The following is a 13,908-nucleotide window of genomic DNA, read 5'->3' on the forward strand; positions in this document are numbered from 1 at the left end:
ACACTTAAATAAATCAAAGTAAAAAAAGAAAGAAAGAAAGAAAACAGAAAACACAGTGAGGGGGCCCCCTGCCCCAGGGAGGCTGGTTCAGCAGAGCTAAATGGGCCTGAGAGTCTGCATTTCTAACAGGCTCCTGGGGGTGCTGAGCCTGCATCCCTGGGGACCACACACTTGGAAAAGCAAGGTTCGAGGACAGAGGTTGGCAAATGATAGACCTCCAGCCAAATCCAGCCTGCCACCTGTTTTTGTAAATACAGTTTTAGTGGAACACAGTTACTTCCATGTATTTGCATATTGTCTGTGGCCACTTTCATGCTACAGTGGCAGAATTGAGTAGTTGTGACAGAGACCATATGGCCCTCAAAGCCAAAAATATTTACTATTTGGCTCTGTACAGACAGTGTGTGCCAACTGCTGCTCTAATGGTTCCTCAGCACCCTGAGCCCAGTGGTTCTAATTACAGGCACAGACTCCCCTTTTCTTTCACTAGCTAAGTACTCTAAAGTCTCTTACTGCCAAGATTCCAGCTATGCTAAGCATTAAATCATATGCCTGGGGGGTATGGCAGGGCAGGGACATGAGACTAGTAGTCACCACCGTTCACCTAGAGCTTTGCAGATCACAAAACGCCTTCAGACCCTGCAGCAACCTAGATGGTTTTGTACCCATCTTGTGCACGCACAAACGGAGGCCCTGAGGGGACATCGCTTACCTGTCATCTCTCACACAGCCAGTTCGTGACAAACCTAGGTCTTCTGTCCTTTGTACCTACCACAGTGCCCTTTATATACAAGCTCAAATTGGATGGAACTTGGTATATTAATCATCTATTACTATGTAACAAATTACCCCCAAAGTTAGCTTGAAACAGCAGGAAATATTTATTATTGCTCACAGTTTCTATGGGTCAGGAATTCCAAATCCACCGGGCCGAGCAGTTCTGGCCCAGGAGTTTTCCTGACACTCAGATGTCGTCTGAGGCTGCTGCCATTTAAGGCTTGACTTGGGCTGGAGGATCCATGCCCAAGGGGGTCACGCCCCTGGCTGGGAAGTTGGTGGGAGGCCTCAGTTCCTCTCCACGTGGGCCTCCCCCACCACACTGCTTGGGTGTCTTCACAGCATGACCTCTAACTTCCCCAGAGCACATGAGCGGAGATTGAGAAGCAAGGGGGAACCTGGATCTTTTCTTATGACCTAGCCTCCCAAATCACATAGCATTATTTCTGCTACATTCCCTTCATCAGCACCAAGTCAGTACATTGAAGAGGAGCCTACATCCAAGACGCGTGTCAAAGAATTTGTAGACATGTTTTAAAACCAGCCCAGTATGCACATTTCCATTCCATTGCCTGCTGGGAATATTGGTCCTGTGGTATTGCCTCAGCGCAGGACTAACTGATCGCAGAATGTCAGACTAAAGTCCTGAACAAGAGCAAGGTTAAGTCGCAGAGTATTAGCAGGACGTAAGCCTCAAGCTTTGTTCTGCTCAGTGCACCCAATGGCTCCTACGGTGGTACTTGAGGACGGTCAGGGAGGGCCAGAGTGAAACCCCTAGCTTACGGCACGTGTGAAAGTGGGAAGAAGACAAAGTATATTGAACTCCCCCAGAGGATTTAGATATGTTCCTCCAGATGCTGGCCCCATCCCCATTTGAGAACTGCTCTTTCTCTGCCCATTCTCCCCATTTCCCAGATTGGGAAGAGACCAAAGAGGCAAAGTTCCTTATTGAGAAAGCAGCAGAGCCTGAGGCCCCTGGGCTGCCCTGGTTGGTATTCCTCAGTCCCTCTTATAGAGAATTAAACGCACTTCAGTAAAAAATTGGCACAGGCATGTGGAGAAGGCCCTGAATTTGTGGATTGAATTTGCCCTTTCAGGTCTCTGTATTAATGAATCCTTATCTCAGTCAGCCGACTACATTTCTTGTCAGATCTGTTTCCAGGCAACGTCTGGTTCTAATGGATGAGTCCTGCCACCTCTATGGCATGTCCTTTTAAGTGTAGGAACTCACTCAGACAGATGGTAAAAGTCCCATCTGTCTCCATTGAACAGGGACTTCATCTTTCATAAGCGGTGTTTGGCCGCCCCCTAGTGGATAACTGGAGAAGATCACCGTGGTTGCTGAACAGAAGAGCGGCTACTCTGGAAGGGGTGTGGAGGTGACTGACTTGAAGATCCCCCGTGACTCTAGAAAGAAAATGCTCAGCAGGCATAGGGAGCAGTCAGTCAGCTGGACGATGCTGTAGGCCCTTGATGGTGCAGGGAAGGGGTACACACTTTTGTCCTATCCTCTTCCCTCGCTCCATGTATTAGTAATCTGGTTTATTTGAAACAGTACAGGAAACAAAAATATAAGTGTATATATGCATGCGTGTGTGTTTCCTGGTGCAGAGAGCATGTGTGATGGTCCACGGGATTGGCTAAATTTTTTTCTGTAAAGGGCCAGACAGTAAATATTTTAGGCTTTGCAGGCAAAGGCCACGTACTCTGCCGTTGTAGCATGAAAGCAGCCCTAGGTAATCCTCGTCTGTAAATGAATGTGCATGACTGTGTGCATGCCCTGTACATAATGGGCAGTGGGCTGCACATGGCCGTGGGCCATAGGTGTCAACCCCCTGGTGAAGAAGAACCAACTGAATTGTGTTTGTCTCTCACACTAAATAGGAAATTCCTCAGGGGCAAGGCTTCCGTGCTTTGCTCACCACGGGACCCTGAGGACCCAGCACTGCCTCTGATATGTAGCAGGTGCTCAGAGTGTGTTTGCTGAGCTGAGATGGCTCCTGTGTCACCCTCTGTGATATACGAACTTTCTTCCAGGATTTCTTGGAAATCATTGTATTAAAAGCACACTCTCTGACTTAGATGTTTAAACCATCAGAGCAAATCAGATTAGCTGCCATCCCTGTTCTGTTTCTGTTTGTCTCTATTGAAAATGAACCAAGGTGTCACGTGAGAACCCAAGAGATAAAAAGGCCTTGTAATGATCAGCCTCATGCCACCCTGACGGGCACTGCATGGTGACCCAACATCAGTGGGCAGCTACTGGGAATCTCATTTGCAGAACTGGGAATGGGTTTGCATCGAGGCCTCTACTAATTTTACCAGAACCTACTTCTGTCCAGAGACTTTCCCTTGGAAGACGGCTGGTTGGTGGCCTTTTAGGTAATGCTGCATCCCCCACACAGCAAGAAAACAGCAGGAGCCAGCTTCTCCATCTCTAACACCAGCCTGTTCAGCTTTGCACGGGACTGTTCCTTCAGGGCAGGTTTGTGGTCTGCCAAACCGCTCTATTTCTGCCATTACTAATTACAGTAGAAATTGTCATTTATGGAGCATTTTGTCTCCTCATATGGATTTTAGGAAATACAAAACCCTGAACTGAAGAAACTGAGGAACAGAAAAGTGAAATGTTTTGAGACATGACATGATACAGTGTAGCACAATAGTTAAAAAGCTTGGACTGATTAAACACACTGTGCCTCAGTTTCCCTATAAAATGGTCATGATCAAAGTCATTTCAGAGGGCAGCTATGGAGTTACATGCGATAAGGCATGTGAAACGTTATTTACTCTGTAATAGATATTATGTTATTACTGTTATCTGGGGCTTGGGCACATAATAGGTGCTCAATAAATACTGGTTAAATAAATGAAAGTTATAGTCACACAGCGAGTAAGAATTCAAAGCCTGAATCTTTCTAGCAGGCCAGGTAGGCTTTGCATTATACCATTTAACCATTTAACCATGAGAGATTCAGGTCATCAGATGGGGTGTCTGTCTCAGAGTCTTCGTATTCCCTTCACCACGTAAATTTTGCCTGCCTACCTCCCAGTCACCTATTTAAATCTCAAAACTTCCTGTGACCATCGAGACTTGGTTGGGTCCTTGTGCTCTACATTCTCGTATCAGCCTAGTTTCCTTTCATTGGACTTACCACAGTTTATGATGGAATATCCATTGATATACCTTCTCCAGGGGTAGAGACCATGTCTGTTTCCCCCCCACTATTGCACCACCATTGAGGTTTTTGAATGAATGAATCAATCAACGAATGATGAATGTTAACCCCATGTGTGTTGTATTAAAACATGTCAGGAGAAGAGCAGCCAGGCATACTAATATTGTTTGGTTCCCTCATGGCAGGGCACATAAGAGTAAATCTGCAAGAGCTGATTTCCAGTGCCGCTTCACTGCGAGGAATCAATATGGTACATGATTTAAAGCCCAGTGAGGTATTTCAGAGGTGTGCTGAGTTCACATCTGGAACAGCGCAGCTGCTCTGGGCAAAGCCAGCTGGCAACAGCCGGTACAGTGCTCCTAGGGTAGACTTGCTAATCGTCAGAAGTCACCTGTCTGTTTTCAAGGCTCCAGTACGGATACAGCCATGGTTCTCATGCCAGTCAAGGTTCAAGTCAGAAATAAATCAGCCAGCCTCTGTGCTATAGCCATGTAGCATTTCCTGACCCGCCACGCAACCCCCAACTCATAAATGCTCAGTAGATAGTTGGATAAAGGAGACCCTTTCACCCCACCATCAGGTAATTCCTCTGAGCAGCAGAATGGCTGTCACAGAGCTCACAGGCTGAGACGTGACTACACAGAGTTGACCTCACAGGAGAGTTTTCACAGACAAGCTGATTGTGTCTTTCAGTGGGATTTTTTAAAAATCTAAGACATCTGTTTCCTTAGTCTGTAGGATACTAGAATACAGATGTTCGTAGGTGAGTCCATGCAAAGGCGAGAGGAGGGCTGTTGGAAGCAGCGCGCTGAGAATTTCAAGAGGTGACCATTGATGATTTTCGATTCACAAAAGTTTCTTTATAGAAAAACTCAGATACCTGTTACCATTCAGAGGAGGGACAAGCAATCTCGTTCTATAGCACAAGGCCGTAATTGAAATATTTGAGGTTTCTAATAATCCTGGATCATGAAAAGGTGTAGTTATGTTTAGTTATGTTACTGTACTTAATTGTAAACAGGAGATACAGAAAAGGCACTTGACTGAGCTCATTACCCTATTGTTCAGGAAAGAAATTGGAGAAGAAACCTGGTAGCTCACTAACAAATAGGGATCTTTAGCTTGATAAAGCGTATTCATCAATTCTCCCTAACAAACATCATACAAATGTAAAACATCCAAGCGAACAATAAAGGAGAATAAAATAAGGATGTCCCCTGTCACTTGTGTTCTGGAAGATGGTGTGGAGATTCTAGTTCATGCAATACTATTATATAAGAAGAGAAACAAATGGTATAAATATTGGAAAGCAGCACAACTACCATTATTGCAGGTCTCTTAGCCAGAAAATTCTAGGATATCAACTGAGATCAGTAGTGGGGCCAAAAGTAGAATGAAAAGGCCTATAGCAAACAGCAGTGCTCACCCCCATACCTCCATACTGCAGAGGTCTCCGTCCCCAGAGACAGCCACTTGAGACAACTCTGGCTTTACTTATATGACTACTCACAGTTCTAAATAACGTGTGCGCTGCCATCTTCTGATTCAATTTTAGATGCTGACTAGTAACTTCCTGTTACCATCTCATCTGTCTTAGCTTGGGCTGCCATAACAAGATACTCGAGACTGGGTGACTTAAACAACAGGAATTTATTTCTCCCCGTTCTGGAGACTGGAAGGGTTGGTGTGTGGAGAGGCCTTTTTTCCTTGGATTGCAGACAGCTGCCTTCTTTCTTCTTCCTTTCTCCTCGGTGTATGTTGTGTGTTTGTGGGGAGAGAGAGAAACACCAGTCTCTATTCCTGAAATTTATTCATCAGGTGTGTGACCTCCTGAGCCTGTCCTCTAACTTTCTTACCTTATCTCCCCTGTTTTTTCATCTTTTTGTCTTTTGCTGTCTTTTCTAGAAGGTTTTCTCAATTTTATGATGTAACACTTCCATTGAGGTTTTTTTTTTAATTAAAGTGTATTGAGGTGACAATGGTTAGTAAAGTTACATAGGTTTCAAGTGTTCTATTGAGTTTTTAATATCAACTTTGAATCCCCCAGGTGAGTATCTGTACTTCTTTTCTCTTGTGCTAGTGGAGGCCTGGCTGCCAGTATTCTAAGAACCCAGCAGAGGGGAAAGGTTCGGGATTGGAAGGGTGGGAAGTCTTCATATTGAATAGTCATTGAAGCCTCTTGTTTTTAGTGTGATACTCAAATCTGCGTCTGTGTCCCTCAATCCGAGACCTTCTATTTTGTTTTACCTTCTTTAGAGTTGGAGGTGATTTTGCCTCCCAGGAGACACTTGGCAATTTCTGGAGACATTTTTGATTGTCATTAAGAGGGAGACAGGGAGGCTTGCTGCTGGCGTCTAGTAGGCAGAGGCCAGGGATACTGCTAAACATTGTACAGTGCACAGGACAGCAAAGAGTCATTGGCCCAAATGTCAGCGGGGCTGGGGCTGAAGAATCCTGATCTAGAGAATACACTTTCTTACTAATGACAGAGGTGGGAGAATCAGCAGAAGGTAAGGACGTAGCTTTCAACAAAGCCTCCTGATTTTAGACTCCCCGCCACCCCACTTCACTCCAATCCCCAGAAGTACCTGGGTCTTTTCAGACTTTGCAGTGAGCTTGGTTTGCTTCTTCACTTTCTCTGTCAACCAGCTTAGTTAGAATTCAGCTTTCTCACGGTGGCTAAGTCGGTGGTCCCTCATCCATTTGTATTCCAAACTTCCAAAAACAAAATGAATCACTTTTGTCTCCTTTCCTATTCACCCCATTCTCATGATACTTTTAGAAGGCTTTCGGGAAGGAATAAAATTAGATCCATGTGTTCAATTTGACGTCTTTACCCAGAAGCCTGAAATACGTGCTGAAGCTATAGCAGTTGGCCCTGGCACGGCAGTCGACGCAGACATGTGGAATAGAATAAAGATTCTAGGAACTGACCCAATATCTGAGAAGTCACCAATAAGTGATAATGGATCAATTGACCATGTTCTAGAAAAAATAAAATAAAATTTAACCTTTTCTCATCCCACAAGTAGAACTCAATTTTCAGGTTGGATTGAAGATCTACACATATGTACAAGATTATAAAAAAAACAAGTAGGAGAATATTTTTCTAATCTTGTGGTGGGGAAGATCTTTGTAAGCAGACTGCAATGGGAGAAGGCTTACGCCATTAAGAACAATCCATTAACTATGTAAAAAATTTCAACTTCCATAGAATGAAAGACTATGAAGTTAAAAAGCAAAGTTGGATGGGGAAAATATTGCCATATATGTAGTTAGTTACCATTCCTCTAATGGAAGGATTTCTACAAATCACTAAGAAAATGATTTTTTTAAACTTATCAGTAAATCAGGAAAAAACTAGCAGTGGCTAATGAGCATCTGAAAAGGTGCTCTGCCCTCCTCACCACTGATAGGCAGGTGCGGACTAAAACAAGAAGACTACGTACTGGTAACTAGTTCTCAAAGGGCGGCCCCTGGACCAGCAGGGTCAGCATCACCTGGGAACTTGTGAGAATCGCACATTCTCAGACCTTCTGAATCACAAACTCAGGGGCTGAGGCCCATCCATCAGTGGTTTTCACAAGCCCTTCAGGTGGTTCTGATGCTGACTCCTGTGTGAGAACCATTGCTGTGTCGCTAGGAGAATGAATGAACGACTTCAATGTCATGGATGAATCTCACAGATTTGAGTGAAAGAAACCAAACAGAAGAGTACATACAATAGGTTCCATTTATGTGAAGTTCAAAATCACATAACACTAATCTAGGGTGAGAGAACTCAGGGGAGCTGTTACCCCTGGAGGAGGGAAAGAGTAGCCAGAAGGAGGGATAGAGCTTCCAGGTGCTGCTCACGTCCTGTTTTGGGGTTTTGTTTTTTGTTGTTTTTTTTTTTTGCTGCGGCTGCTGGTTACACAGGTGTGTTCCACGTGGGAAAATTCATCGAGCTGCTAGGATTTGTGCCCTTTTTTTCCATGCTGTATTTCAATAAAGCAGTGAAAGGCAAGACATGAGATCTCTTTTTTAAAATCAGGTTTTTAATCATTTAAAACACGGGAATTGAGTGAGGGTGGAAGGGAAGAGCACGATTACACTGATGAGAGGAAATATTAGTACAAGGTTTTTGAAGAGTAATTGGGCAGAATCTCTAAAGTTTAAAACATCCTGGACATTTCACGAATGTATCCTGAATTTCAGGTATGCAGGGATATATATTATAAGAGTGTTCCCTGGGCATTTTTGTACAAACATAAAGGAGACAACTGAAATTTCTCTCAATAGGGAACCAGTAACATGAATCATGGAAAACTGGACAACTGTTAACATTGGCACAGATCCATGGTGTGGACAGAAGTCCTCCATGGTGTTGCTGACTAAAAGAAGCAAGTTATGGGCAGACGGATCCATATTTTTAAAAGAGAAAGAGAAGGATGTAAGAGTGGTGGTTACCAGTGCAAGGGAAAGAAGTTAAGAAGGGTAGAAACAAAATTTTTATACTGGTTTCTCTCGAGAACTTACAACTGGAGGATGGGGACTGTCATTTATTTGCTTACTTTATATATGCATGGTGTACGTCCGTGTTTCTTTTTACCTGCGTCTATCATTTTCTTTTTTTTTTTTAAGTCTTAGCCTTCCCATTCAGAAAAGGTTTTAGTGTAAGAAAGTGCTTATCAGTGAAAAACTAAACAGTATTTTTGTAGTCTGAGCAAATAAAGATGTAGCATTTGTCTTACACACACACACACACACACACACACACACACACACACACACACACACACACACACACCAGGAGATGAATAACATTTTTGAGGAGTGATTTTCATCGGTATCGGTTACAGTGAGAGACAAAGGGTTTGTTTCTAGATGACATATTTCAGTTACCTAGGAAATTCACTTGGGTAGAACACTTCTTTTCTTGACGGGCATTTTGTTTGTTTTTACCGTGTTTGCTGGTGAGGTCATGGGTCGTGTGTTCCTGCTCTTTGAGAGATGGCTCAGTTAACAGTATTGTCCCAGTGTGTGATAGATGGGCCGCTGCTGGCACATCAGATGCTTACACAAAGCATCTCTATGCAGCGGACCCCATTTACCTTAATAATGAAAAACGTTTCCACCTTTGGAGCCGAGAGCTTTTAGCTGAGCCTGTTTAGCTGGACACCAGCTTGTGCTGGAAACTCTTAAACCATCGCACACCCCTGGAGAGTCACCCTAACCCCACTGTACTGCCTCTTCGTGAGTGGTTATGTTTCCTGTGTGGATCATTGACAAAGGGCCACGATGACCCTTTCAGGTTCAATCAAGAAGCCTGTGATGTTTTTTCAGACCCTACCATGTCAGATTATGTTTTACGGATCCAGTGGAAGGTTAAATATACTTGTCAGGTTACCTGTAGAGTAAACCATAGAGATTACCTGTCAGTTACAGTGAATTCGGGCCCCCAAGCCCCACGCCTGTGAGGCTTGGCACTTTCTGGAATTCTGTTCATTTTGTGTATCTTCACGTTCAATGAACTCTGTTGCCGCAGATGTAAGCACAAAAACACATCTCCATTAAGCATTTCTTTGGAATTCACGTACGTGAGCAGATACAAGAACGTCAACTTTCAATTCTAAAGAAGGGAAACAGCAACATTTAGAGTCTGCCCCCTGCTCTCCAGTACAGTCATCCAAACTGTGACAGAGAGGTGGGCTTCTCCCAGTGAGCAGTTTAAAAATGTCCCTTGGAGGGGCAGATGGGTGGCTCAGTTGGTTAGAGCGCGACCTCTGGGCAACGGAGATGCCGGTTCGATTCCCACATGGGCCAGCGAGCTGCGCACTCCGTGACTAGAGTGAAGTTAATGAGCTGCCGCTGAGCTCCCGATGGCTCAGTTGGGTGGACACGTCCTCTCAACCACAAGGTTGCCAGTTCAACTCCCACAAGGGATGGTGGGCTGTGCCCCTGCAACTAAAGACTGAAAACGACAACCGGACTTGGAGCTGAGCTGTGCCCTCCACAACTAAGACTGAAAGGACAATGACTTGACTTGGAAAAGTCCTGGAAGTACACACGGTTCCCCAATAAAGTCCTGTTCCCCTTCCCCAATAAAATCTTTAAAAAAAAAAAAATCTCTTGGAAAGCTGTCTGAGGGCTTAATGATCTTCCCAGTCAGGGTGAAGGTCTTCTTAAGGAGGGGCTTGAACGCTTCTCCTGGCGGCGTCCACTTCTAATCCCCCTTTGGAGGTTCTGGCTACCTCAGACTGGGTAGGTTGAAAACTGAGCTCATGAACTGTTGTTCAGATCAGCCCCTTAAATCCTTTCCCGTTTCATTGTTCCCATTGAGGAAATGACCTGCTAATCCACTTTGTAAATATTTCTAGAGATCTGGGAGTCATTCTACTTTATCCAGTTTAATCTATTAAAGTGCTGACTGTTTCTGCAATTTGTCTTGAATTCACTCACTTCCCCAGTATTCACTGCTACTATATTGGTCTTGAATACAATCGTCCCTTGGTATCTGGGGGAGATTGCTACCAGGACCCTCCGCAGGTACCCAAATCTGTGGGGGCTCAAGTCCCTTATATAACATGGCATAGTGTGTGTATATAACTTACGCACATCCTCTTATAGACTTTAAATCATCTCTATATGACTCATGATATCTAATACAATGTAAATGATATGTAAATACTTATACTGTATTGTTTAGGGAATAATCACAAGGAAAACAGTCTGTAGGCGTTCAGTACAGATACAACCATCAAGGACCTAACTACATTGTACGCACATCAGCAACAATGTAACATTTTCTTTTCACATGTGTTTGATCTATGGTTAGTTGAATCCCCAGAGGCAGAACTGTGGATACAGAGAGGCAATTCTGCATCATCTTCTCCCTCTTGTATGATCCCCACAGTCTCTGAACCTGTCCCCTCCGCGTGTCCATTTCTCCACATGTCCATTCTTGCCGTGAAGCTAGTGTGGTCTTACAAGAACTCACCCGACCTTATCTTCATCTTGCTCAAAACCTTCCCACCGCCCTTAGGATAAAATACAGAATCCTGCGGCGTCCTGGGCCCACATTCTGACCCTCCCCAACCCCTCTAACATTTTGCATTCGTGTCCTAACTTACTACACCTTCGTAGGGGGTCTAAAAGGCAGAAAGCTCTTCCTCCCTCCAGGCCTTGGTCTCGAATGTTGTCTTCCCGCCGGTCTCGCTAGCTCTTATTCCATCTTCGGGTCATGCTTCAGCGTGCCTTTCCCTGACTCTTCCCATGCTTGCCACCAAGGTTATGTCTCCCTGTTATAGATCCTGACCACATCCTTTATTTTCCTTTATAGCATTTTTTCATTATTGAATTTATTCAAATATGTCCCCCCCTCCAGATTTTAAGTTGTGTACAAGCAGAGTCTGTTCAACTTGTGCTCCTCTCTGTTCTCAGGGCCTGGGTAGCAGGAAGCCTGGCGTATTTTAGATACTCTCAGTTGCTAAACAAATGAGTGAGAGCTACCTTCCTAGCTTTGTGATGTAAACTACTCTAGTATTTTGTTCCATATACTGTGAAGAAAGCTAAAACAGAAAAGAAATAATTTGCCTTGCGTCCACAGCAAGCCGGAACTGGCAGCCCGAGCCTGTCCCAGACACCGGATACTGTCTCCTGGGCATATGGTTTAGATGCTGACTTTTTCCTGGCTTAGGAATAAAGTCCATCTTATCCTTGAAAGGTCTGGAATGTGAGGTGCATACCTTGCTCTGGCTTTCCTTTCTTCAGGACTAATCATGCCTATGGTTTACATCAGTTTCTTTTCCCTTGATGAAGTCTTCCTTTAGTCAGCGGTGACATTGATTTGGCTTTGGCTTTGGTCTTGCTCGTCAGCAGTGACGGAGAGTTGATGGCTGTTGATGGATAAATGTGCAGCTTATGAGGTGTTAAAATGCTGAGTGCCGTCGGCCTCGGCCCTTGCTCATCCTCCTTTCTGAAAGCTGTCTCAGGCCACAGGTGTATCGGCCACCGGTGACGAGGGCAGCCCTGGCAGGTGGGGAGTCCTCAGAGGTTCATCTCCTGAGAGCAGATCAGTCCAGGGGCCACTTCCAGGGGCCCTGCAGTCTTGTTCCCTTGACAAGTATCAGCCTGTGAGCAAATTCTAGCCACAGACGTGTGTTGTTTGGCCTCTCGTGATATTTCAAAACTCTGGGTAGTGCTAATATTTAGAAAATCAAGATTATCATTGTAGAAGCTTGAGTTTCTGTGTTCTCCTGGGAAAAAAAAGCAAAACCAGCCCCCAGTGGACTGGAGCTGAGTAGAGACTGCCACTTAAAACCAGACATAGCTTTTCTTGTTAGCCCTGGTCTCTGCCCAGCCTACTATGTTCATTTATTTTACCTTCCGGGTGTGTGTAGGAATGTGAGTTTGCAGCCCCTGTTATATTTGTAAGTTATGTATATGTGTATAGATGGATGAAAGTTGTGATCGACACTCTCTTAATGATGTTTCTTTTCCTGTCCTCACTTCCTTCTTTTTCTTTCCTTTCTCCTTTCTCCCGCCTTTTCCACTGCCTCTCTCACTTTGCAGGTTCTGGGACTGCTGGTGTGGACGCTTATTGCTGGGACTGAGTATTTCCGGGTCCCTGCCTTTGGCTGGGTCATGTTTGTAGCTGTATTTTACTGGACGCTCACCGTCTTCTTCCTCATCGTCTACATAACAATGACCTACACCAAGATTCCCCAGGTCCCCTGGACAACAGTGGTAAGAAAGCCAGGGGCATTATTCTTATCCATTGCCCACGAGGTAGGATGGAATTTAGTCCTTCTCTGGTCAGTTTTGCATTTTACGATAAGCAGTCAAGAGGAGGGAACCAAGCCGCTTTTCAACACTTTGCTTTAAAATCTCCTCTGCTAAATACCCGGTGTGACAGCTTGCAAGTTCTACCTGCCACAGAACACTAGAACACAGCTTGACCAAGCTCTTTGCCGGTTTATAACAAGGATCACCTTTTCTCCAGTTTCCAATAATATATTCCTCATTTCCGTCTGAACCCTCCCCAGAATTGCCATTAATGTCCATATTTGTATCATATACCTCTACTCTTTATCTGATCCCAAAGCCATTCCATCGTTTTCAGTATTGATTACAGCAGCACTCCACTCCTGGTTCCAAAGTATGTCTACCCCATTCTTGGTACCACATTCTGTATTAGTCAGGATTTGCTAGAGAAGAAAAAGCAATATAGGACAAATATAAAAAGATTTCTTATAAGGAATTGGGTCGTGTGACTCTGGAAGCTGACAAGCCACAGCCAGCAAGCTGGAGACCTAGGAGAGCAAATGGTGTGTAGCTCCAGTCTGAGTCCAAAGGCCTGAACACCAGGAGAGCTGATCATATAAGTAAATTCTAGTCCAAAAGCTGGAAGGCTCAAGACCCAAGAAGACCCAATATTTCCTTCAAGTTCAAAGGCAGGAAAAAAGATTGATGTCGCAGCTCAAAGCAGGCAGGCAGGAGCTGTTTCCTCTGGCTCCCAGGAGCGTCTGCCTTTTTATTCTGTTCAGACCTTCAACCAACTAGATGAGATAAACCCTCAGGGCCCCCAGTGGGGTGGTATATGGGGAGAGAATGCCTCTACCTCCTACTTACCTCTCTACCACCCTTTGCCCCCTTTCCAGGGGAAATAGGAGTTTCTCGTTTCCTTAGAAACATGGATCTGGCCACACTTAATAAAGGACAGGGCCATTATTCAGGGAGTTCACAAATCATGTATTCAGCAAGTCTTCTCCCCATTTCCTCTCTGGCCCCTTCACCCGCATAGCTATGTGAGCAAGACCCAGGACTTGTGCCGGGGCATTCTGCCCAGGTTGGGCTCTCTTTGAACGTCTCTCATTCATCTTATCCCTTGTAAGGGAAACAATATGCCTGGTGCCCCAAAACACATGTTCAAAGATGTTCATTACAGTGGTATTTATAATCCTGGAAACAC

At 44.6% G+C, this 13,908-nt stretch overlaps 1 protein-coding gene across 2 annotated transcripts in view; it reads left to right on the forward strand.

Annotated features, from left to right (window-relative positions):
• CMTM8 (CKLF like MARVEL transmembrane domain containing 8) overlaps positions 1 to 13,908 on the forward strand; it is a 73,365-nt gene that overhangs the window by 54,579 nt on the left and 4,878 nt on the right. For both annotated transcript variants that reach the window (XM_081073391.1, XM_081073392.1), the window contains exon 3: positions 12,510 to 12,683. In XM_081073391.1, the coding sequence (XP_080929517.1) occupies positions 12,510 to 12,683 (174 nt within the window). The remainder of the gene's footprint in view (positions 1 to 12,509; positions 12,684 to 13,908) is intronic.

Source organism: Rhinolophus hipposideros (assembly GCF_964194185.1).
Source record: "Rhinolophus hipposideros genome assembly, chromosome: 14".
NCBI lineage: Eukaryota > Metazoa > Chordata > Mammalia > Chiroptera > Rhinolophidae > Rhinolophus > Rhinolophus hipposideros.